This window comes from Dendrobates tinctorius, unplaced genomic scaffold (genome assembly GCF_039654945.1).
Source record: "Dendrobates tinctorius isolate UK_male_01 unplaced genomic scaffold, ASM3965494v1 ptg000211l, whole genome shotgun sequence".
Lineage (NCBI taxonomy): Eukaryota > Metazoa > Chordata > Amphibia > Anura > Dendrobatidae > Dendrobates > Dendrobates tinctorius.
The window spans coordinates 23,947,896-23,962,500 of NW_027361878.1; the positions used below are offsets into that span (position 1 = coordinate 23,947,896).

The following is a 14,605-nucleotide window of genomic DNA, read 5'->3' on the forward strand; positions in this document are numbered from 1 at the left end:
CAAATAAACGCAAGTTATTTGAATGAAATTTTACCACTAACATGAAGTACAATATGTCCCGAGAAAACAATGTCAGAATCACCGGGATCAATGGAAGCGTTCCAGAGTTATGACCTCATAAAGGGACAGTGGTCAAAATTGTAAAAATTGGCCCGGTCATGAACGTGCAAACCACCCTTGGGGGTGAAGGGGTTAAAGGGATAATCATTCAAAGTTTTAAAATTGCAAATTTTTTTTATATTTTTGTCAAATTTCTGATATTTTTTTTTATAAACACAAAACATATCAACCTAAACTTGCCATTACCATGAAGTATAATGTGTTACGAAACAAAACAATCTTAAAATCACTGGGATTTGTCGAAGCATTGGCTGTTACTAAGGGGTTAAAAAAAAGCAATTTTCTTTTTTTTTGCCTTGTGATATTAGGTGTCGTTTTGTTGCGGCAAATTCATCAAAATGGGGCAAACAGTTTGTGAATATTTGCGCAAATTCAAGAATGGTCTTTATTTTGTTTTGAACTTTATTTGCAACGCTTTAAAGTAAAAAAAAAAAAAAATCAGACGTTTTGCAAAAACTCAGCAAAAAAAATCAAGCATGTACATAAAATGACTCAGAGGGGGAGGGACTGCAGCACAAAAATATTACAAGCGATGAATTAGATGGAAAAGCCTAAACCACCGGCCAGAATGGTGGAAAAACAAGACGGGCGAACGCAGAAAAAAGTGACTTTGAAATAAACTAGGCAAAAAGCACAATGTAATGATGACTCAGCTCCAATGTGGGTGCTTACTTATTCAATTTGGAGCAAACCGCATGTGTCTCGCCTCTATGTGTGAACACTGTCTGTACTGAATCCTGAAACCTCATCAGATCCAGAATGGAGGCGGATTAATGGATGTGCACTACAGACCAGAAAACCCCAGCACCTAAATAAGATTGATAACTGTTTCAGAAACTGGAATGCAAAGAGGGAAAAATCTGCAACATTGCCGCAATGAATGTGCATGAGCAGAAGAGACACAGACAGTGCAGCGCAGACTACATTTCCCATCAGCCTCCTCGGCCGGCGCGACAGGAAGTCGGAAGTTGACGTTACCTGATTAGTAAACATGGCGGCGCCTGCACAGAACCACGTGTGGGTCGGTACCGAGACTGGGATTCTGAAGGGTGAGAGTTGAGTCCTGTGGTGTAAGCGCCCTTATGTCTGTGTGCGAGGGCGGCAGACACCACAGAGGTGGTCCTGGGCTGGGAGCGTGTCCTGTGCGGTCATACTTTACTATTCACATCTACAGGCATCAACCTGGTGAAGAAGCAGGCGGCCAACTACACGGAGGTCTCCTCACTGGACCGCAGCCTGGAGATCAGCGTCATGTGCTATGGAGACCCCCAGGAGTGTGAGGTGAGGGGGGCTGCAGTCTGTGTATGGGCCGAATGTAGGGGCCTTTATCTGTGGGGGGCACGCGCTGGTGCCAAATGTAGGGGTCCTGGTCTGTGGGGGGCACGCCCTGGTGCCAAATGTAGGGGTCCTGGTCTGTGGGGGGCACGCCCTGGTGCCGAATGTAGGGGCCCTGGTCTGTGGGTGCACGCGCTGGTGCCGAATGTAGGGGCCCTGGTCTGTGGGGGGGGGGGCACGCGCTGGTGCCGAATGTAGGGGCCCTGGTCTGTGGGGGGGGGGGGGGGCACGCGCTGGTGCCGAATGTAGGGGCCCTGGTCTGTGGGGGGGGGGGGCACGCGCTGGTGCCGAATGTAGGGGCCCTGGTCTGTGGGGGGGGGGGGGGGCACGCGCTGGTGCCGAATGTAGGGGCCCTGGTCTGTGGGGGGGGGGGGCACGCGCTGGTGCCGAATGTAGGGGCCCTGGTCTGTGGGGGCACACGCTGGTGCCGAATGTAGGGGCCCTGGTCTGTGGGGGCACGCGCTGGTGCTGAATGTAGGGGCCCTGGTCTGTGGGGGCACGCGCTGGTGCTGAATGTAGGGGTCCTGGTCTGTGGGGGGCACGCCCTGGTGCCGAATGTAGGGGCCCTGGTCTGTGGGGGCACGCGCTGGTGCCGAATGTAGGGGCCCTGGTCTGTGGGGGGGGGGGGCACGCGCTGGTGCCGAATGTAGGGGCCCTGGTCTGTGGGGGGGGGGGGGGGGCACGCGCTGGTGCCGAATGTAGGGGCCCTGGTCTGTGGGGGGGGGGGCACGCGCTGGTGCCGAATGTAGGGGCCCTGGTCTGTGGGGGGGGGGGCACGCGCTGGTGCCGAATGTAGGGGCCCTGGTCTGTGGGGGCACACGCTGGTGCCGAATGTAGGGGCCCTGGTCTGTGGGGGCACGCGCTGGTGCTGAATGTAGGGGTCCTGGTCTGTGGGGGGCACGCCCTGGTGCTGAATGTAGGGGTCCTGGTCTGTGGGGGGCACGCCCTGGTGCCGAATGTAGGGGCCCTGGTCTGTGGGGGCACGCGCTGGTGCCGAATGTAGGGGCCCTGGTCTGTGGGGGCACGCGCTGGTGCCGAATGTAGGGGCCCTGGTCTGTGGGGGCACGCGCTGGTGCCGAATGTAGGGGCCCTGGTCTGTGGGGGCACGCGCTGGTGCCGAATGTAGGGGCCCTGGTCTGTGGGGGCACGCGCTGGTGCCGAATGTAGGGGCCCTGGTCTGTGGGGGCACGCGCTGGTGCCGAATGTAGGGGCCCTGGTCTGTGGGGGCACGCGCTGGTGCCGAATGTAGGGGCCCTGGTCTGTGGGGGCACGCGCTGGTGCCGAATGTAGGGGCCCTGGTCTGTGGGGGCACGCGCTGGTGCCGAATGTAGGGGCCCTGGTCTGTGGGGGCACGCGCTGGTGCCGAATGTAGGGGCCCTGGTCTGTGGGGGCACGCGCTGGTGCCGAATGTAGGGGCCCTGGTCTGTGGGGGCACGCGCTGGTGCCGAATGTAGGGGCCCTGGTCTGTGGGGGCACGCGCTGGTGCCGAATGTAGGGGCCCTGGTCTGTGGGGGCACGCGCTGGTGCCGAATGTAGGGGCCCTGGTCTGTGGGGGCACGCGCTGGTGCCGAATGTAGGGGCCCTGGTCTGTGGGGGCACGCGCTGGTGCCGAATGTAGGGGCCCTGGAATGTGGGGGGGCATGCGCTGGTGCTGAATGTAGGGGCCCTGGAATGTGGGGGGGCATGCGCTGGTGCTGAATGTAGGGGCCCTGGTCTGTGGGGGGAACGCACTGGTGCTGAATGTAGGGGCCCTGGTCTGTGGGGGCACGCGCTGGTGCTGAATGTAGGGGCCCTGGTTTGTGGGGGGAACGCACTGGTGCTGAATGTAGGGGCCCTGGTCTGTGGGGGGCACGCGCTGGTGCTGAATGTAGGGGCCCTGGTCTGTGGGGGGCACGCGCTGGTGCTGAATGTAGGGGCCCTGGTCTGTGGGGGGCACGCGCTGGTGCTGAATGTAGGGGCCCTGGTCTGTGGGGGGCACGCGCTGGTGCTGAATGTAGGGGCCCTGGTCTGTGGGGGGAACGCGCTGGTGCCGAGTGAAAGGGCCCTGGTCTGTGGGGGGAACGCGCTGGTGCCGAGTGAAAGGGCCCTGGTCTGTGGGGGGAACGCGCTGGTGCTGAATGTAGGGGCCCTGGTCTGTGGGGGCACGCGCTGGTGCCGAATGTAGGGGCCCTGGTCTGTGGGGGGCACGCGCTGGTGCCGAATGTAGGGGCCCTGGTCTGTGGGGGGCACGCGCTGGTGCCGAATGTAGGCGCCCCGGTCTGTGGGGGGCACGCGCTGGTGCCGAATGTAGGCGCCCCGGTCTGTGGGGGGGGGGTACGCGCTGGTGCCGAATGTAGGCGCCCCGGTCTGTGGGGGGGGGGGGGTACGCGCTGGTGCCGAATGTAGGGGCCCTGGTCTGTGGGGGGGGCATGCGCTGGTGCCGAATGTAGGCGCCCTGGTCTGTGGGGACACGCACTGGTGCCGAATGTAGGGGCCCTGGCCTGTTGACGCATGTGCTGGTCTGTTGGGGCCCTAGCCTGTAGGGGCATGCGCTGGTCCCTAGGGGCCCTGGTCTGTGGGGGGCACACGCTGGTGCTGAATGTAGGGGCCCTGGCATGTGGGGGGAACCCGCTGGTGCCGATTGTAGGGGCCCTGGAATGTGGGAGGCATGCTCCGGTGCTGAATGTGGGGGCTCTTGTTCTGGGCTAATTCCTGACCTTTATCAGAATGATCCTTATCCCCTGAGGCGAGATCTCGCATAAAGCTAAAGACAGAAAGATTGACAGTCGTCTTGTGTTTCTTCCATTTTATAATAATTGTGCCAACAGTTGTTGCCTTCTCGCCAAGCTGCTTGTCTATTGTCCTGTAGTCCATCCCAGCCTTCTGCAGGTCTACAATTCTGTCCCTGGTGTCCTTAGTAGAGTTGAGCAAATATGTTCGTAATCGGTCGCCTAATCTGAATTTCCATATTTATATTGTTTGATAGGTTCCAGACATATTCGGTCATTTCTACTTCCATTTACTCCAATGGTGTTCAGCGAATATTGCAAAAACAATATTCGCCACCGATCATAATCGTAACTGAATCTTGAAAAATTCACTGAACTCTAGTCCTTATACAGCTCTTTGGTCTTGGCCATAATGGAGTGGATGGAGTGTGATTGAGTGTGTAAACAGGTCTCTTATACAGGTAACACGGTGCAATTAATACAGCTAATGAGCGCAGGTGGGAAAACTTGCAGAATCCGCAGTGTATCAAATACTTATTTTCCCGATTGTATATACAGTGAGATATTTATTCAATTTTACATTATTATTTTCTCTATCTTAAATATTTTTATTTGCTCTTCCGATGCCTCTTTTTTTAATTTTTTTTTTTTTTTAATCTCCCATGACTTCCTTTTTACACACGATTTTTGCATAAGATCTGTACATTTGTAACAAATCGTTCTATTTGCTGAGTGCCCCTTATTCTGTGATAGGGAATGTATTATTGTTCTCAACAGCACGTCTTATTTAGACAGGACGATGTGCTGCCGGGAACAATGATTTTTAAAAACAGTTAAAAATAATTTCACAAATGAGCTCTGTGCCCATTCGATGGGTGAATTCCAGTCTATTTATTCAGAAAACGAGAGTTCCAACACGGTTGGACTTTAAATTAGCCCGGGCATTTCAAAGCGCACAGGCCTATCTTACATTTGGTTAGTGATCACCGGTTTCTATAAATATTCTCTGGTTAGTGAGAGTAGAAGATCAGTCAAATGAACGCTATTTCTCGTTCATTCGACAAGTCCCCATATATAGGGGCACAGGTGTGTGTGGGGGCATGCGCCGGTGTCATATGTAGGGGTACTGGTTAGTGGGGGCATGTAGGGGCGCTAGTATATGGGGGTGTGCAGTATGTTATCGGTAAAGTTAAATACCAGTTTGTCAGAATGGTATAGTTATGCAGCTGTACAGTCTGGGGATGCATCACTGCCGTACACGCTCCTGAACGGTCTATTATAGCAAACGTTACGGCCGTTTTTGGAGCTGTTCTGACTGTGCTGTTAGGCTATGCGCACACGTTGCGGATTTTGATGTGTTTTCGGACGCGTGGAATTGCATCAAATCTGCAGTGTAGTACACTGTAGTACAACCCGGTCAGGATCGCTAAATGGTCGCTAGTGAGCTGCCAAACAGGCAGATCTCACCAGCGTCGTAGCAGCGGTCGTTACTTACTTGTCAGACGCGGCGATGAAGACGTCCACGCGTCGCTTGTCGGCGCCAGCAGGAGGCCGCCGAGAAACGGCCCAGGACGTTCTCGCGCGATCAGCGATAGCGGGGGAGCCGGTCGCACGTAAGTGTCACATATAGCGATATCGCTGCTGCGTCACAAAATCAACTCAATTCTTTTTGCGGATCTGCAGCATTTCTGCAATCATTGACTTCATTGAGTCAGGCAAAGCCACAGGTTTAAAAAGATCTGTGGTTTTGCTGCGGAGTTGTGTTCGAGAAACGCTGCAGATAGGGAGGAGGAAGAATATGTGGGCGGAGACTGTGTGTGGTGAATATCTGTGTGTGTGCGTGCGTGCGCGCGCGCCTGTATGTAGGCAGGCATCGTCCAATGGGACTACTAGTCCCAACCGGCTATGCCTGCTACAACGACAGCTAGCCGATGATGGGACATTAGTAGTCCCATCATCTGGCTAGTGTGCAAGTGTAAAACAAAACAAAAACACATATACAGTACATACTCTCCATACAGCTAATCTCCGACGCCCTCGATCACCTGTAAAAAAAAAAAAAAAAAACGGAAGAAAAAAGGTGTGCCTCCTTGCGACACTAAGCAAAAACTGGAGAAGGCTGACGCCGTCCAGGGGTGTATACTGCAGAGGAGGAGCCTAAGTTAATCTTTTTCAGATTATGCATAGTGTCGCCTCCTAGTGGACAGCAGCATAACACCCAAGGTTCTGTGTCCCCCAATTAAAGGCTAAGAGAAAGAGATTTTACGGTGAGTACACAAAAATCTCATATATATATATATATATATATATATATATATATATATATATATACTCCCTGTTCCGATGTAATCCATTTAATAATGAGTGTACCACGACGATCTCTCGTGTAGAGCTGTCATATCGGCAAACGTGACCACTCTCCAGGGGCCTCTGGTGATACAATGACGGCAGGTATCCTCCCGCAGTGGATCACTCCGCTGTCAGAGGTCACTGGAGTTCATGCTATCGCTTGCGGCACCACTGTGTGGGAAAATTCTCACCAGCAGTGTGGTAAAGTGAGAGCATGAACTCCAGTGAACCCTCAGTGATAACACTGCAGGAGCCATCATCTTTTGTCAGTGTGTCACTGGAGGCCCTGTAGAGAGGTCACATCTCCTGATGTGACAGCCCTATAGGGGAGATCATCGTGGGACACTTGTTATTAAATGGATTACGTCGGAACAGGGAGTATACTATTGGTTTATTTTATTTTTTTTACTGGTGATCGAGGGCGTCGCAGGAATTAAAGCTGGAGTCACACATAGCGACTCACCAGCGATCCCGACAATGATATAAACGTGTCAGGAACGCTGGTGAGCTGTCAAACAGACAGCTTCACCAGCGATCAGCACGGCGTCGCTGTGTACGTTAGTTACCAGTGCGCCGATGCGGGGAGCTGATAACTAAAGTACACATCGGGTATCTAAGGGACGTGCGTCCCTTAGATACCCGATGTGTACATTAGTTACCAGCTGATCACTGGTCTCCCGCCTGTCACACGCAGCGATGCGTTCTGGCCAGCGGGAGACCAGCGACCAAAAAAATGTCCAGGGCTTTCCTACAGCGATACCGGCAGGGGGGCCGGTCGCTGATCGCCATCTCACAGCGATCTCGCTGGTGAGATCGCTGTTGTGTCACAAAACTTGTGACTCAGCAGCGATCTCGCTAGTGAGATCGCTATGTGTGACGGGGCCCTAAAGGCCCCGTCTCACTAAGCAATCTCGGTAGCGAGATCGCTGCTGAGTCACAACTTTTGTGACGTAACAGCGATCTCACCAGCGAGATCGCTGTGTGTGACAGCGATCAGCGAGCGGCCCCCCTGCCGGTATCGCTGATCGCTGGAAGAAACCTCTGGACATTTCTTTGGTCGCTGGTCTCCCGCTGGCCAGCACGCATCGCTGTGTGTGACAGGCGGGAGACCAGCGATCAGCTGTAAAAAATAATAAAAAATATAGTTATTCTCACCTTCCGACATGTCCTGTTCAGTCATCCTGCCTCTCTCCACGCTCCGGTCCCAGTGATCCTTTGCACGAATGACCGCGAGATGTCACGGTCTCGAGGGATAACAAAGTCTCGCAGTCATTCGTGCAAAGGATCACTGGGACCGGAGCGTGGAGAGAGGATGGCTGAACGGGACGTCGGAAGGTGAGAATAACTATATTTTTTATTTTTTTTATTTTTTACAGCGATGCCGCATGCTCGGCGTCGCTGTGCTGATCGCTGCTGAAGCGGTCTGTGTGACAGCTCACCAGCGATCACATAGCGACTTACCAGCGATCCTGACACCTTGATATCGGTGTCGGGATCGCTGGTAGGTCGCTTAGTGTGACGGGGCCTTAAGAGTACAATAAAGATGGGAAACTGTGTAGTGTTTCATTAAAACACTTTATTCTGGCTGTCTCTTTATTTAACACCTTAACAACTATAGGTTTAGTAATGGATAGGTGTCTTATTGACGCCTCTCCATTACTAAGCCGGGCTTGATGTCACCTTACAATACAAAGGTGACATCAACCCCACAAATATTACCCTATATGGCACCGCTACAAGGCAGTGGGAAGAGAGCGGCTAAGTGCCGGAGTTAGCGCATCTTAGAGATGCGTCATTTCTGGGGTGGCAGTGAGCTGGTGTTTGTAGCCTGGGGGGGTGGGGGCAATATCCATAGTCCCTCTATTTTAAGAGTCAGAGAAGGGAAGATCTATGGGTATTAACTCCTTCCTAGGCTATAAATATGGACACCCCCCCAGTCGATGGCTTTTCCTCTCTGGAGCAGAAAATTGCGCAGGAGCCCACTCTATTTTTTTTTTTCCAATTTTTTTTTTTAAAATTAAACAGATTGCGTTTAATGCCGGTGTCATACTTGCAAGAATCTCGCACGAGTCTGTAGCTGCATGTATTTCTATGCAGCGAACACATCGGTCCGAGTGCCGGGTACTGAGGTGCGAGACTCGTGCGAATTTCCCGCAAGTGTGACCCCGGCCTTATGCAGATTTTGTGTGTATCTTTAATTCTTTATGTATCATTTTATTATGTTTATTACTAAACATCGGGCTTGGTATTTATCTTTGTGTGTGTAAGGCTGTGTGCCCACGTTGCGTTTTTTTAAGGCGTTTGTGCCGGATCAGACGCTTCAGAAACGCTTAAAATAAGCTTCCCATGCATTTAAATGCGTTTTTGGCTTTTTGTGCCAATGGATGCGTTTTTTCTGCTCAGGAAATGCTTAGCGGCTAAAAACGCAGCATGCTCATTATTTTCTGCATAGGTCCGCATTTTTCACCGTTTCCTATGTGTCCAGAAGACGCGCGGAAAAAAAACGCATCAAACGCGCGGTTTTGCACAAAAACGCTCAGAAATAAAACGCGCGTTTTCTGGGAAGGAGTCCGGTTTTGTAAGCATTTTAAAACGCTAACGTGAGTACATAGCCTAAACGTTATTCTTCAATGGAGTATGTAAAAGAAGAGGTTGACAAGGAAATGACATCACAATTTTTTTTTCTTTTTTGTTAAATGTCTTTATTTAGCTTACAAAAACGCATAAAAAAACCACGCAGATTTTTAAGTGCATTTTCTGCCAAGAGATGCAGAATCTGCGCAGAAAATTTGGACAGGCAAATCCGCAATGTGTGCACATGCCCTTATGATTAAATTTTTTTTTTTTTTGTTAAACGTATGATAAATACATGGTGGGCCATCTATACAGTTGGATCCAAAATGGACAACTTCAAAATGGCCGCTGTGGTCACCACCAATCTTGAAAAGTGTCCCCACTCCCCTATATTAATGTGCCACAAACAGGAAGTTGATATCACCAACCACTCCCATTTTATTTAGGTGTATCCTTATAAATGGCCCACCCTGTATATATTGAAATGACATTTTGTTTCACTTCCATGTCAATTCAGGTGCTGCTGGGCCTCCGAGATGGGACTGTACGAGTCTTCAACACTGAAAAATCAAAATTTACTGAATTTCATGAGTGCAGAGGTGGCGAGGGAGCATTTCGGGGTCTTGGTGTGCTGGACAAGTGAGTAACTGCTGTACATTGACACTTATTAGGTAAAGAAGTAGGGTTGTTGTAGTGCAGGAAGATTTACATAATGGGGAATCTAGATTGTGAACTCCAATGAGGACAGTGCTGATGATGTCTGTAAAGCGCTGTGGAATTAATGGCGCTATATAAGGCTAGTTTCACACTAGCGTTTCACAGACCTGTGTCGGTCTGCACATGGCCACCGCTAAGCTCTGCCCCCTGACACGCCTTCTCCTGTTAGCTCCGCCTATGGGCTCATGACTGCATGTGACCTGCGCACCATATCTTTAGCATTGGGTGCGCAGGTATGCGTTTTGCGGCACATGCGTCTTTTTGACGGTGCGCCGACCTGTGCCAAACGCAACGTGTTGCATTTCGGTGCATTCAGCGCACTGTCAAAATGATGCATGCGCTGGAAAACGCATACCTGCGCACGGCCTGCGTACTCAATGCTAAAGATATGGTGCGCAGGTCACATGCAGAGTCATGCGCCCATAGGTGGAGCTAACAGGAGGAGGCGCAGCAGGGGGCGGAGCTTAGCGGCAGCCATGCGCAGGCCGACACAGGTCTGTGAAAAAGTGAGTAAAATAGTGCAGTGGAAATGTGTTTTTAATCATTCTGTAAACATTATGTTTAAAGAAAAAAAAAAAAACAGTATATGATTTCTGAAATCCCATTCACTTTGTTGGTACTGTGAAGTACGACGTTTTTTTGTTTTTCACGTTAAAGCAAAACAGCAGTGAACAAGTCCTAAATCTGCAGTTGATTCACTGTATGAGATCATAGCCAAATGTGACTCCAAGGCAAGAGTGTGGTAAAAGATGTGGCGATGCTTGTTAGAAAGTTATGGAAAATCTGCCGCTGCATTGCTCTAAATAAAAACTACCCTAGCAGTTAGTGATCTAACCTAAGTTATGAGAAAGGCCTTCCTATTAAAGCCATGGCGGGATTCTTTGCATTGCTGATTATTAGGAATCTTTTTCTTTCTCAGTGCTCTTGTAACGTGTGTGGAGTCCGGACTGCTAAAGGTGTGGAAAGAAGGATCAAATGAAAATGTGAGTTGAGACTGAATAAAGTGTGTGATTTTCCAGGTGCTTTACCTTGCATAATATGGTTTATTGGTACATTGTGTATATTTTGGTTCAGTGTAACGGTGTTACCTGCAAATAAACTTCTCTACCAGAAAGAAAATGTTACATGAAGTTATTCCTGCTTTTCACATCAACTGATATCAGTCGTGCATGCGACCCTGCAGACCTCAGTAAATAAGGAATCGTGTCCCCGGCCCAACTTGCTTTTCTATGCAGAAGTGGGCAGAGGCAGAATGCCCCTTTAGGGTGTGTGCACACGCTGCGGATTTTGCTGCGGTTCCGCAGAGGATTTGGCTTCTGCGGGTCCGCAGCAGTTTTTGCTGTGGTGTACAGTACCATTATTCCCTATGGGAAAAGAAAACCGCAGTTCAGACGGTGCAGATTTTTCCGCCCGGTTTGCCTGCGGTTTTGAAACCGCAGAAAGAATTGACATGTCAATTCTTTCTGCGGATTCCGCTGCGGTTTGCCATCTCCTCCATTGAGGAGATGAAAAACCGCAGAGCAATCCGCAGGTAAAACCGCAGGTCTCTTGACCTGCAGATTTACCTGCGGATTTTACAAAATCCGCGCGGCAATCCGCAGCATGTGCACATACCCTTAGGGTTAGGGCTCTTAGTCTAGGAAGGTTGCCAAAATTGGTTGTCTAGCAGGTGATTGACTGTATTAATGTACCAAACATATATCCAGAAGCAGATATTGCCCTGTTTCAGGGTCATATGGAAAATCTGTGTAATATTTGTGCACTTAAATATGTTCTTCAGCTGGAAGTGCAAGTCGGTGCCGCGGTAGAGAAAATGCGGCTATGTGATACTCAGCGTCACAAAGTAGGAACTGGAGGCAAAGAGAATGACTTAAAAATCTGGGATCTGCAGAGACCAGAAGAGCCGATCTTCAGAGCCAAAAATGTAAGTTGTAAGGGACGTTTTGCGATGTTTGTAAGGTTTTACAAGTTTAAAGGGGTATTCCATTTAAAAGTAAGAATACCTTTTTTTAATCGAGAGTCCGAGATGTAAAGTAATGGAAATTGTCAATGGTGGAAGCAGCTTTGCTACCACATGATGGAAGCAGGCTTGTCCTTACATCCACTTACTTGGACCAGTCTGCAGCGTGTATTCAATCTTCTTGCTTTTTCTATTGGTTTGTAGCTTATGTTCTCACACATTGGGAAAAATTTATCAAATGGATATTATGTTCCACAGATTTGATCAAAAAGATAAATGGAGTTAAATTTACGGACACTTCCTAAAAATTTGGCACCTGTTCATGCGCCAGTAAATTAAATCTGTGCCATCTATGAGCCAATCTACGTCACCTGGTCTGGATTTCTGCTTTCATTTACAATAGTTTCTAGTTAGAGATGGTGTGAATCAATTAGTAGGACCGGCTTCATCTGCCTCATCAGTAATCTGTGGTAGCTGGACGGGAGCCCCGAGGACCGGCTTTTAATGATCCGACCTGGCGCGGCAGCATTATTGCAGCATACGACGCCCATGTGACATTGTGCCAGGCCAGTTAATCAAGAGAGCCTCGGATAATGGGAGGTCGAAGGTCCGTTATCAGGGCTCCCATCCAAATGCCACAGATTACTATTGCAGCGAGTCCTGATAATCGAATCGCACCAAGACTTTCTGGTGTAAATTATAGTAGGCTTGCCAGGCAGCGTTTGGCCATGTTCCTCCCTGCTAAGCCTCACCTATCATTTTCTCTCTTCTTCTTATGAAAAGGTGAGGTGGTGCACAAAAAAATAAAAGTGCAAACGTTTTGTATTCGCTCCCCCTCCCCCCCACCCTTGGCGTATAAGCATGTTTCCCTGCAAAGTATTTTACATAGTGCTAGAATCTACCTTTTTGTTTATTTAATTTTTTATATCCCTTTTAACATTGTAGAAGCTTGATCCCGGATAAGTAAATGATCGAGACGGAATCCTCCCAACAAATTGTTATATACCTGGGCTTCACAAAATGTAATGGTTCATATTATCCCTCTGCTGCAGTCACTGAGATTAGCACTGCGTTACTGCACTGTTCTGCACTTGACATGGACAGGTTGTATAACTTGTCATTTTTTTCATTTGCATATATTAAACTCCATATTGCATCATGTTCATCTTCCTCTAGGTCAGGAATGACTGGTTAGATCTCCGGGTGCCTGTTTGGATTCGTGACCTGGATTTTATTCCAGAGTCAGATAAAATAGTGACGTGCACGAGTCATCATCAGGTGAGTGTGAAGTTTTTTCTATCATTATTATGGATAATACAAAATTTATATGAAACTTGCTTTTTAGCATTAATTAACAATCTAATTGCTTATGTTGAAGCCTGGAGTCATAATTGACTGAATTCACTCTTGGCAGGTTAGATTATATGATCCTAGCTCCACACAGAGACGGCCGGTTCTGGAGGTTCTTTTTGGAGAAGATCCATTGACTGCTTTGAGCATCACTCCAGATGGCAGGTAATCTTGTGGCCAGACAATGTGTACGCATTTAGCTGCAAAGTGACAGTATAGTAATAGAACTGGTTTCTATCCACCGTTGTATGGCATTGGAATGCGAAGGGTATGTTTCTACATGTGGGATACCCGCAGATTTCGAACCACATTTTCTTTTTTGGGACGTAAAATCTGCTGGCAGTTACTGTACCAGCGTGGTGGATGAGACATTGTTAAATCTCATCCACACAGAACAGAGGAAAGACTGCATTGTAATGTAAGCATATCTGGTACTAAAATATATATATATATATATATATATATATATATATATATATATATATATATATATATTTATTTTACACACACACACGGGTTGGACAAAACAATGGAAACATCAACAAAAGTTAGTTTAATATGAAGTAGGTCCACCTTCTGCGGCGATGACAGCCTCAGTTCTCCGAGATATGAATTCATACAAGGTGTGAATTTTTCCAAAGGAATTGTAGCCCATTCTTCCGTTAAAACACCAAACAGTTCTTTGAGCGACGATGGCGGCGGAAATCGACGTCTAACTTGAATCTCTAAAATCGGCCATAAATGCTCAATAATGTTGAGGTCTGGGGATTGTGGGGGCCAGATGAGATGCTCAACTTCATTACAATGTTCCTCGTGCCATGCTTTAACGATTCTAGCTGTATGAATTGGTGCATTATCATCCTGAAAGATGGCGTTCCCCTCCAGGAACAGTGCTTGATCCATAGGATGCACTTGGTCTCCCAAAATGCCTAAATATTCTCGGCTGTTAATTCTTCCATGAAGGGGATATCATTGGCCCAGTGGATCTCCACAGAACCTCCGCCATGTTTTATGGTTGGGAGAAGGCAGTCTGGCTGGAATGCTTCTTTCGGCTGTCTCCAAACATAAACTCGGAGGTCGGAAATAGGGTAAACGATGATTCGTCTGAAAATATCACATGTTTCCACTGCTCGAGGGACCAATTCTGGAGGTTTCTACACCACTCTAAACGCTTGGAAACATTTGTCATTGAGAGCAGCGGTTTTCGAATTGCAGCTCTTCCGTGGAATCCGGATTTGTGCAGCTCCCGACGAACATTTTTCGTGGGAACTGGGTTCTGTAGGTGTTCATTGAGCTCAGCAGTGATTTTCAGAGCCGTGGTCTTGCGATCCTCTCACAATTCGCTTTCGAGTCCGACGGTCTCTCTGTCAACTTCGACTTTCGGCCGGACCTGTGCTTTGCTGCGGACGTTTTTCCTTCTCTTTCAAACGCAGTCATTACTTTGGAGACAGTACCTCTTGACACGCCAAGCATTCGGGCGCTTTCTGTTACA

At 49.0% G+C, this 14,605-nt stretch overlaps 1 protein-coding gene across 5 annotated transcripts in view; it reads left to right on the forward strand.

Moving 5' to 3' along the window:
• Positions 1-14,605, forward strand: part of TAF6L (TATA-box binding protein associated factor 6 like) — a 66,332-nt gene that overhangs the window by 46,615 nt on the left and 5,112 nt on the right. For all 5 annotated transcript variants that reach the window (XM_073554639.1, XM_073554641.1, XM_073554644.1 and 2 more), the window contains 5 exons: positions 9,604-9,725; positions 10,723-10,786; positions 11,584-11,727; positions 12,940-13,041; positions 13,178-13,278. In XM_073554639.1, coding sequence (XP_073410740.1) covers positions 9,604-9,725; positions 10,723-10,786; positions 11,584-11,727; positions 12,940-13,041; positions 13,178-13,278 — 533 coding nt within the window. The remainder of the gene's footprint in view (positions 1-9,603; positions 9,726-10,722; positions 10,787-11,583; positions 11,728-12,939; positions 13,042-13,177; positions 13,279-14,605) is intronic.